We start from the raw sequence: 10,920 nt of genomic DNA on the forward strand, positions 1-10,920 counted from the left end.
ATCAGCCCGTCTCGAGGCCGTTACCTGCACACAGGATAATATAAACACAGAATAAACACACATACAGACACCCATACCTCGAATGGGATCCGAACCCACAGTCACAGCGTTTGAGCAAGCGAAGACAGTTCATGCCTTAGACCGAGCAGCCACTGTGATCGGTTTTGCTACTTCTATACGCTTCTAAAATATCATTTCTCTGTCACTGCAGAACTCAGAAGCCAAATAAAGTAGAACTAAGGAGGAAGTGAAGCAAACTTCAACCATTTATCGCGACACACGGTTTGGGAAACACTGCTGGAGACATGTAGGCCTAAAGGTGGCCAGTTCGGTTCTGTGCCGGTTACTAGTGACGTTTATCTCGGGTGTGTCGTTCCATGAGAATGTCAGGAGAGCATCTTGATGTGTGTCACGGCCGTCTCGCGCCAAATTCTTATCTAGCCGCCTCTGATAACAATGCTCTCGTCTCATTCGATACCATACGGCCTATACAGCTTACAGGCCGCCGCTGAGTAAGATAAAAATCATTGGTTTCGAATCATCAAATGAGGGTCAGTAAGTTTTTTATTTTATTTAACGAATAGGCATCAACTGAAAAAGCAAATGCATTCTTTCGAAAAAGTCAGACTTTAATGATAAATTGAGAAACATCACTCATCCACTCATGGAGCTGAGCCCTTCTTGAGAAGCCGCCAATTGTGCGGCTACTGAAAAACTTCCCAGTATTTTATGGAAGCCTAAGGTTCATTACCGTGTTCACAAGAGCCCTCCACTGGTCTCTATACTGAGCCAGATCAATCCAATCCATACCATACCATCCTATCTCTCTAAGATCCATTTTAATATTGTCCATCCACCTATGCCTTGGTCTTCCCAGTGGTCTCTTTCTTTCTGGCTTTCCCACCAATATCCTACATGCATTTCTTTTCGCTCCTATTCATGCTACACGTACATGCCCTACCAATCTCATAATCCTTGGCTTGATCATTCTAATTATACTTGGAGAAGAGTACAAATTATGAAGCTCCTCATTATGCAGTTTTCTCAATTGAGAAACATGCAAGAGAAAACTGCGGTGGCTCACTTCCATTCACAGCTTCAGGACATTTTCGAAACTAACTAACGAACTAAGCTGTGCCCTTGTTCAGAAGCCGAGAGTCTCTCGGTTTCTGAAGAATTTCCCGACATTTTATGGAACCCGAAAGCTCATTACCGTGTTCACAAGATCCCTCCACTGGTCCCTATCCTGATCCAGATGAATCCAATCCATACAACCTAAATCTCTCTAAAATCCATAGTAATGTTATCATCTCACCTACATTTAGGTCTTCCTAGTGGTCTCTTTCCTCCTGACTTTCCCACAAAAACACTATGTGCATTCTTCTTCTCTCACATCCATCTACATGCCCTGCCCATCTCATCTTTTTTAATTAGATTATTCTAATTATGTCTGACAAAGAGGCCAAGAGAACATTCCTGAATTAATGTTAAATAACCTACGCTGAATCTATGGATTATCTTTGTGAAAAACGTAAACAACCCAGTTCATAGTTCTGGCTTTCTGTACATTAATCGTTTGTCATCTCCAATTCCGACAATATGATGTCGAATAGTGGAAACAGTAAACTGCATTCCTGTCTTGATCCCATCAGGTACTGTTATCAGAGATGCATTAAATCCATCGATAAGTTATCGATAAGTCGCGAATGAACAATAACGTAAAGATGAAAAATAAGAGGTGGGGCCGATAAAGTACATTCGTCTCAGTTACTCTGAACTGAGCGAGTTTCTGCTGGAATTCACGAGTTCCATATTAAGTTCCTATAGAAGTTCCTATATTTGAGCAGTAGCAATCGGAACGTAGCGACGACATTGATTGAACCGCTGACAGACCTAGCACAGGAAGAAGTCAATTAAGCTACATACACCGCACTTGTAACGTGTCGTGAACATTCCTCTGTCGTGGATCTTTAATATCCTGTGCATCACTGTCGTTAGTAGTGGTTTATATGTGAAAAATGGCCTCAAAGAGTAACTGCTTTTCCTCGTGTGCTTTGTGAAGGAAGGTTATGTGTAGAATTGTAGTGAGATTATTTGTGTACATCTTAACTCGTAAACAACCTAAACGCCTTATCTGTTAAGGCTGCTTTCAGGTTTGTGTGTGTGTATTGTTCTTGGAGAATGAAAGTACAACTACCTTAAGTTAAATCTAGTTCTATGTGGAAGGACTCAATTAACTAACTCCATAAAGAAATTTATGGAGATCAGCCCTTCTTGAAAAGCCGCCAATTGTGCAGCTTCTCAAGAAGTTCCCAATATTTTATGAAGCCCGATTGTTCATTACCGTGTTCATAAGAGCCCTCCACTGGTCGCTGTCTTGAGCCAGAAAAATCCAGTCCATTCTATCTCTCTAAGATCGATGTTATTATTGTCCACCCACATACGTCTTGGTCTTCCTAGCGATCTCTTTCATTCTGGTTTCCCACCAAAATTCTATACATAATCCTCTTCTCCCCAACTCGTGCTATATGGCCTGCCAATCTCATCCTCTTTGACTTGATCATTATAATTATAACTGGCGGCCATCCTTATGCAGTTTTCTCCAAATTCCTTTCACCTCATTCCTCCTTGGTCCAAATATTCTCCTCAGCATCTTGTAATTTAATCACGAACTGTAAAGGCCGATCACAGAGGCCGCGCGGTCTAAGACATGAACCGTCTTGGCTCCCTCGAATGCTGGAATCGTGGATTCGAATCCCCCTCGAGGCCTGAATGTCTGTGCGTGTTTATTCTGGTTTTGTGTTCTGCTTGTAGGTAGTGGCCTTGCGACGGGCTGATCCCCCTCCCAAGGAGTCCTACCGACTGTGTAAAAAAAAGATTACCAAACTGATGAAGAGGCCAGGGCCCAACAAGGGGCTGCAGAGCCATTGGAGAATGAAAAAGAAAATGATTAAATGAACTGTAAAGAGGAAGATTAATTACGTTACAGACATGAGAGTGCATAAAGCAAGGAATTTCAAATATAATTTGCGTCGGCTTCATGGTGATGACCTCAATATTTCAATCTTATCGTAGATAAGAGGTAGTGATCACAGTGTGTGAACGGTCTAAGGCATGAACTGCGTTTGCCCGCTCAAACACTGGGATCGTGGTTTCGGATCCCACTCGAGGCATGAATGTCTGTGTGCGTTTATTCTGTCTTTGTCTTGTTCTGTCTGTAGGTAGAGGCCTTGCGACGGGCTGTTCCCCCCTCCAAGGAGTCCTACCGTCTGTGTAAAGGGAATAAGAAACTGACAAAGAGGCCGAAATCCAACAAAGAGTTGCAGAGCGATAGATAGAAAGATAAGAGGTGGAATTTTCTCATCGCATCTCCCGTTTATTTTACTTTCGATCACTTGCACAATAAGAGCATTTACGTTTGAACTTTCTGATTCATTGAGCAGGACGAATACATCGAGAGTCTAATGAGCCACTGTCACACCAAACTGAACAACCGAACTGGGCAGTGCAACAATATCCAATATATGACAATGGACAATTCAAATGAGAAGCATGATGTTGACGAACTGAGTTCAAATATCCAAGATATTACGAAGGAAGAGAACTTCAAACAGGAAGAAACTTCCATGACAACAGTGAGACAATGCGCTAATGGAGGCGAAACAGGAACCTCGGATAACAATGGAATGGAATATAAACCTTCAGAAAAATGGAGGATTCTGAAGAACATATCAGTGATCAGCTTAGCATTTATGGTCCACTTCACAGCGTTCCAAGGCGCAGGTAATCTACAGAGTTCCGTCAACGCTGCCGAGGGCCTCGGAACGGTGTCTCTCGCAACAATTTACTTCTCCCTTATTCTCTCCAACGTCTTCCTGCCTGTCGTGATGATAAGGTTAGTGGTTCATACTTCCATTTTACTTTTTAACAGCGATATGAAAATTGTAAATAACCTTATGAATAAAACACCTCTTTCCTAACCTCGATTCGATCTCATCACCCTACTCGTTGAAGGCGTATATGGGAGTGAAGGTATAGCTCCACCATTGACCTGGACACTACATGAAAACGAGTGGTCAGCTTCGGTCTCCAACCGCTTTATCCTCAGGGAACGCAAGTCTGATGTCTAGTGCCCGTTGACCTTAGAGAAGGTCTGGACACTGTAGACTACATAAAAGTCTACTGAAGGCGTGAAGATGACCACTTGCCTCCATTTAGTACCGAAGTTAAGAATCCGTGGAGCAATACCTCCGCTGTCCATATGTCTTTATGGTATGCAGTTGAATTAAGCACATAAACAACGTTATCCATTTGACCAATATAATTATTTCATGGATATATTATTATTCTTACTTTTTAATTCCTCCATGGTTTCGTAACAATAAATTTTTCCCTGGGGATTTTAGCCGCACGCTCAAATCCCAACCTCGAGGACCAGGGTCTCCACTTCGTCTAACCCCTACCCTTTGACCTGTCCGGCATGGGTGGTGCTACCAGGCAGCTAACGCTCCCGCCAGCATAACTCTCTGGGTCATTGGCGCTCTCAATCCTCCTTTCCACGTTAAGGCTGTAGTCCTTAAGGAAAATTCTTACTGTGACAGGGCTATTATCTCGAACCGCATATCTTGCATGTATGATGGTACAGGTGCATGGCGTAAGTATGAACGTTAAGACACGAGCACACTTCTTATCTACACAACCTAAGACTTCATTCATTTTCTTACACTGGTAAAGGAACGTCTCAGCTGAAGAGACCATCGTGTTTGAATGAGACTGAAAGAAACCAGATTCCCACAGTTAATAATAGACACACGCCTAACTCCTCTCAAGTTACACTGTGTAGTTTTCTATGGCACAGAGGCTCCTCTTGTTTAGTTAGAGAGAAAACCATGACTCTGATTAAACTGTCTAAACGAGAAACTAAATTACTCCACGAAGAAGGTCTCTACTTGAAAAGAGAGTTCTCCAGCAGGAGTTTCCTCCTTTCATAGAGAGTGATGATTAATTAGTGTGATTATACCCCCTCCCCCATTGGAACATACCATGAACCAGCTGAATCCAGTTCGAAACTCCGTGGCTTTTTTACGGCAATTTTTAGCCTACTTTCCTTATTTTTAAGAAATAAAATTAAACATTTGAAATCACAATGTTGTCTGTGTGTTTGTGCATCTCCCCTATCAAATTTTAAAGCCTGAACCAGTCTTTACAAAACTTTGTATTTATTTCATGGAACCTGAGCCTCTCTCAAAGCCGTACTTCTTAAATTCTTCCCATCAGTCTTTGTTTCTATATGTGAGTCCCTTTACCGTTGCTAGGCAACGGCTCGGTGAAAACGTCACCATAGCATCGAATGCACACGCAACAATTGAATTGTTGGATGCCTCGTTTTCTATGAGGTCCGTGTCGTATCAAAGGAAAGTAGGTAATTATTTCTTCCAAGAATTTCCTGTAACGTTGAGATGTGAATTTCTCACATAGTGACTATGAAGACTAATATCTTCTGGGGTTTGACCGCCGTGTAGCGTGGTATATATTTACCGATGTATTCTCGCACCTACACCTAGATCTCCTAAGCGATTTATTCTCTTGAGGCAGTGGTTTCCAAACTTTGTATAATGGCGGCCTCTCAGCCTAGCAAAGGCTTCACTGTGACCCCTTCTTTGTTATGTACGTGTATACAGAACAGCTCTCTCGGTTTTTAATTCAACATTAAAACATTTTAGTTTCTTATCAATTAATAATCATCATCATCAGTAATCTGTCAAGACGACAGGTCCACAGTCTCTTTCAAAACAATTCCTCCACTTAATGCGATCTAGAGCTTTCTCCTTCAAATGACAGTATCCTCTTCTGTCCCCAAGGTCATCCAGCATCTTCTTACGTCTTCTTCCTCGTCTTCTTGTCACTTCTATCCGCCCATCTATCTTTCCTTCGATAGCTTCTTTTAGAAGGCAGTTTCTGCGTAAAACATGACCAATCCAATTAGCCTTCCGTTTTCTTATTTCATGTAGGATATTCCTCTGCTCACTGACTCTAATTAACACTTCTTCATTTCTCACATAATCGGTCCAACTGATCTTCTCCATTCTTCTCCAACACCACATTTCGAAACTTTCCAGATGTTTCTGATCTACTGCCCTAAGTGTCCATGTTTCAGCCCCATACAGAGCTATGCTCCAAATGTAGCATTTCACTAGTTTCTTCCTCAAATTTAAGTCCAATTTGCTGGTAAAAAGATTCTTCTTCTTGCTAAATGCAGCTTTTGCCATGGCAATCCTGGATTTAATTTCACAAGTACACCTTCCATCATCTGTTAACAAGCTACCCAAATATTTAAAACATTTCACATTCTCCACTTGTTTTTGGTCTATCTTTATTGTGACTGGGGTTGGTTGTCTCGAAATTTTCATTACTTTTGTTTTCTCCACATTCATTTCCATGCCATAGCACCTTCCAGTTTCAATTAGTCTATCAATCATGCCCTGTAGCACAGTTTCAATTAATAATATGCATCAAAATTTCACAAATGTATGAAATTAAACAATCGACACCTGACATTTCGAGAATTAAAATAAAATTAATTTTACCATACAATTTTTCCCAGAATATCCCACCTCGCACCCTATCCAACTAGTATTTCCTCCTAGGGGGTGCGTCCCACACTTTACAAACCACTGCTTTGAGGTTTTCAAATCTGACTGTTTCTGTGCACCGGCTAAGCTGCGGAACCGGTGTTCGATTCCCGACATGGAAAGAAATTTTTCCTCTCTCCATATAATCCAAGACGACTTGCTCTCTTACCAAAAAATTCACAGAATTTTATGGAACCCAAATGTCCATTATCTTATTCATAAATGCCCGCTACTGCTCGGTATCCTGAGATAGATGAATCTAGTCTACAACGTCCAAGCCTCTTTCTTTAAAATCTATTTCATTATTTAGAACAGATCTGCGGCTGTGTCTTCATAGTGGTCTCATCCATCTAGGTTTCCTTACAAAAATTCTGCAAGTAATTCTCTTCCCTCTCTGGAGTGCAGTCTCATCTTCCTCGGTTTCAGCATCCCAATAACAAAAGTTGAAGGGTAGAAATTACAAAACATCACAATAAGCAGTTTTCTAACCCTTCTTCCGAAAATCCGTTTCAGCACCCTGTTCTCAAGTACCCTCAGCCTTATTTTCCCTCTTGTATGAGACTATGTTTCACAGCATACAAGATTATATGTTCGTATCTGCAATCCTCGTTGTTCCAGATAGCAGATGGAAGCCAAAAATTCAAAATAAGTGGCAGCAAGGACGCCGAAAATTTAACTTGGACACAGAAATATAGTATATTTTCAATTGAATAGCAGCAAACGCTTCCGGGATAGAATTTACTCCAAATACAAAAGAAAGAAATTGTGGTATTCTTTTATCATCTCTAAATGACAAATTCACGGATAGAGATAAATATAAGACCCCTAGAAGGAATTGCAGAATATCAATTCTGTTTGCGTTTTGCTAATCTAAAGAATTAGATACTTGATGTTCTTACGCTATCAGAGATTGCTTACAGGAAGTTAAATAAGGTGATATTGAAATGATTTATGAAAGTATCGTTGACACATCTGTATCATTCCAATATTAAATGTTTCTGTTGCCTATCTTTCCTTATCTCGATCATTCGAACAAAGGGAACGAACTGTGTACTACAAGTAAGACAGAATAGACAAGTACATGGAAATATTTAAAAACAATATAAAACACTATATTCAGGTCACATCTGAAGAGCAATTCTTTTCCGATGCTCGGGTTCGATTCTCGACCCAGAGACAGGCCATGTGACGAGGTTTCTCGTCTCTTTCCTAAGTACATTCTGACAAATTCACCTAAATACTAGTAAACAGAATAGTGATTAGCGTTCCACTGATCATTCTGGAGGTCCCAAATTCTAATCAAGGCCTGAAATGGCTATTATCACTAAGATTTTCGTGTTTTTGTTCAACGTTTCGAGGCAAATTGTGGGAGAATACCTTCAAACTGACAAAGGTCCCTTCCTTGCTTATAATTTCCAATTCATCATATGCAACCATCTTCACATTCGACTCAAAATAGCCAATATATCTGAAAAAAAAAAAAGTTACTGTAAGATTTGGGTATTTCAGCTAGGTGACTGTTAACATTTCTATCTTGTGCAATGTGACGACATGTAAATTTTGTTGGTACTCATTCATGGAGCTGAGCCCTTCTTGAGGAGCCGCCAATTCTGCAGCTAATCAAGAATTTCCCAGAATTTTACGGAACCCGAAGGTTCATTACCATGTTCATAAGAGCCATCCACTGGTCCCTATCCTGAGCCAGATCTATCCAATCCATACAATCTCATCCTATCTTTCTAAGATCCATTCTAATATTTTCCACCCACCTACGCCTTGGTCGTCCCTGTGGTCTCTTTCCTTCCGGCTTTCCCACCAATATCCTATACGCCTTCCTCATCTCCCCCATTCGTGCNTATTTATATTTTTAGACATCAGATGAGAAGACAGAAGGTTCTGGACTGAACGGTAGCAAGCATTACCCGAGTTCAATCTCCTCTTAATTTCCTCTTGAATCAGGTTTCGATCTGTTATGGTTGTTCCCAAATATCTGAACCGTACATTTTGTTTCGGAGGAATCTGCTGCCTCCGTTTCAGTTGCAGAACACAGTCACTTCTACCCTGAATATGGAGGCAGCAGGTCCTTTCGAAACGTTAGTTTTGTCACGATTTAGGGGTCTGACTATAGACGGGGTATGGATTAGTGAATGGATTTATTGTCCACTTGTACACACAACTCGGAACTACAAATAAGTACAACGCCACCGCTAATCCTCACACTTTACAAATCTCTGCTGCAAACACTTGAATCTTCTTCAGCCGGTAGTGTCTTCAAGAGCCGTTTCCTGGTAACGGACGTTAACAGTTGAGATTCTTCAGCTTCCCACGTTCAGGCCCTTCCTGTCCGGTGAATATCCCGCGCCTGAACTATCTCAATTCCCTCAACCCCCCTCAGCTGTCCTGGGGTCCTCGTCATATAGTCTTGGGGCGGACTCAACAGAAAACACGATTTCCATCAATCACCCTGTTATCGTGGACGAGGGTTTACCGATTAGTTTCCCAGAAACGGGTTGCGTCAATGTTGGTCTATTGTTGCTTGCATATAGAAGGTTCACCTAACACCGGCTACTGTTTACTTAGTCACCGCTTAGCAGCGGTCTATAGGCCACAGTGCGTACATACCAAAGACCATACCATAGGTCAGGCGGTTAGTCGCCGGCTTCCCACCACGGCGGCCAGGGTTCGAGGCCAGGACAATTCATGTGGGATGGCTACCGGGGATAAAGCGGCAGGGGCGTGAAGCTAAGCACTCACTTTCAACTAGTGTCAAGGTCAAGAAAATGTGGATCTATATATCCACTCCCTCATATGACTTCACGGCTTAGCGCTTAATTAGTGAAGCACAGGAACAACTTTACCTCTAGCTACCAAACCACACTCCCCAGAAGACAGTAACTTTGAAACAGTTGCTGCGGCCGTGTTGCAGGCGCCTGGGCTGCAAGTGGGCAGTGGCTGTCTCCTTCATCGCGTACATGCCTTACATCGGGGCACAGTTCTACCCCACATTCTACACCATGATACCGGCTGGACTCCTGGTGGGGCTTGGCGGAGGCCCCCTCTGGTGTGGCAAGTGCACCTATCTCAGCGTCGTGTCCGAGATCTACTCCGAACTCACGGGCGTCCCTGCGGACACGGTGGTCGTTCGCTTCTTCGGCTTCTTCTTCATGATCTTCCAGCTAGCTCAAGTCTGGGGTAACCTCATTTCATCAACAGGTAACTGTTTGGATCATGGGACCGCGTAATTGGGTAATTCTGTTCAGGCAGTAATGCTTCTGGCTTATACTCGGAATTTGGGCGATCCTAATATTTTATCCACTTTATCAGACAACTGTGGTTCTGTATGGGTGTGAAACTTTGTCTCTGATATTAAGGGAGGTGTGAGAACAGGGTGTTGAGGAGAATATTTGGACCGAAGAGAGATGAAGTGACGGGAGGTTGGAGAAAACTGCACAATGAGGAGCTTCATAATTTATACTCTTATTAATGTATATTTAAATTGATCAAATCAAGGAGGATGAGGTGAGCAGGGCATGTAGCACGAATGGAGGAGAAAAGAAACGCATATAGGATATTGGTGGGAAGGCCAGAAGGAAAGAGACCACTGGAAAGACCAAGGCTTAGGTGGGTGGACAACATTAAAATGGATCTTAGAGAGACAAGATGGGATAGGATGGATTGGATTGATCTGGCTCAGGATAGGGACCAGTGAAGGGTTCTTGTGAACATGGTAATGAACCTTTGGGTTCCATAAAATGCTGGGAAGTTCTTGAGCAGCTGCAGATTTCGCTTCTCCTCAAGAAGAGCTCAGCTCCATAAGTAAGTCATCAGACATTTGGCAACATTTCTTTACGTGGGATCAGTACTTCGTATGGTTCTCCACACACATACGATAACCCAGAACCATGCCGTGATAGGCAAATTTAAATTGTCCTTGCGCATAATTAAAAAACATACCGTGAAGACGTATTGTGAGTGGGCGTGAAGCTCCATATATTCTTAAATTTACCATCAGAAAGAGGTGGGTGGGCAACTTGACACACCGGCCGTTTTAACCCCGAGGGATATGCCCGCTTTAGCCATTGTATAGGAGACTGCTTGAGCCCCAGATTTGATCTAGAAGCAACTGCTCCTGCAGTAAACAGAATCCCATTCGTCCAACCGGTATCCCAGCCTCAGTCACTGGCCGCCTAAGTGAGTGCGTGCATCGCAATTTCCGCTAACTTCAGCACTCCTTTAGTAGGCAGTTAAGCATTTAGAGACTGGGGGGGGGGGGGGAGCGGGGGGGGGG

At 42.5% G+C, this 10,920-nt stretch overlaps 1 protein-coding gene across 4 annotated transcripts in view; it reads left to right on the plus strand.

Annotated features, from left to right (window-relative positions):
• Positions 1 to 1,796: 1,796 nt before the first annotated feature.
• Positions 1,797 to 10,920, plus strand: part of LOC111862541 (UNC93-like protein) — a 21,147-nt gene continuing 12,023 nt past the window's right edge. For 2 of the 4 annotated variants that reach the window (XM_033750772.1, XM_033750779.1), the window contains exons 1-2: positions 3,269 to 3,895; positions 9,559 to 9,845. In XM_033750772.1, the coding sequence (XP_033606663.1) occupies positions 3,465 to 3,895; positions 9,559 to 9,845 (718 nt within the window). In that variant the 5' untranslated portion in view covers positions 3,269 to 3,464. Of the gene's footprint in view, positions 2,154 to 3,268; positions 3,896 to 9,558; positions 9,846 to 10,920 lie in introns of those variants that run through there. The other 2 variants (XM_023848033.2, XM_033750770.1) reach the window with 2 other exon arrangements.

The sequence above is a fragment of the Cryptotermes secundus genome, unplaced genomic scaffold, assembly GCF_002891405.2.
Source record: "Cryptotermes secundus unplaced genomic scaffold, Csec_1.0 scaffold882, whole genome shotgun sequence".
Taxonomy (NCBI): domain Eukaryota; kingdom Metazoa; phylum Arthropoda; class Insecta; order Blattodea; family Kalotermitidae; genus Cryptotermes; species Cryptotermes secundus.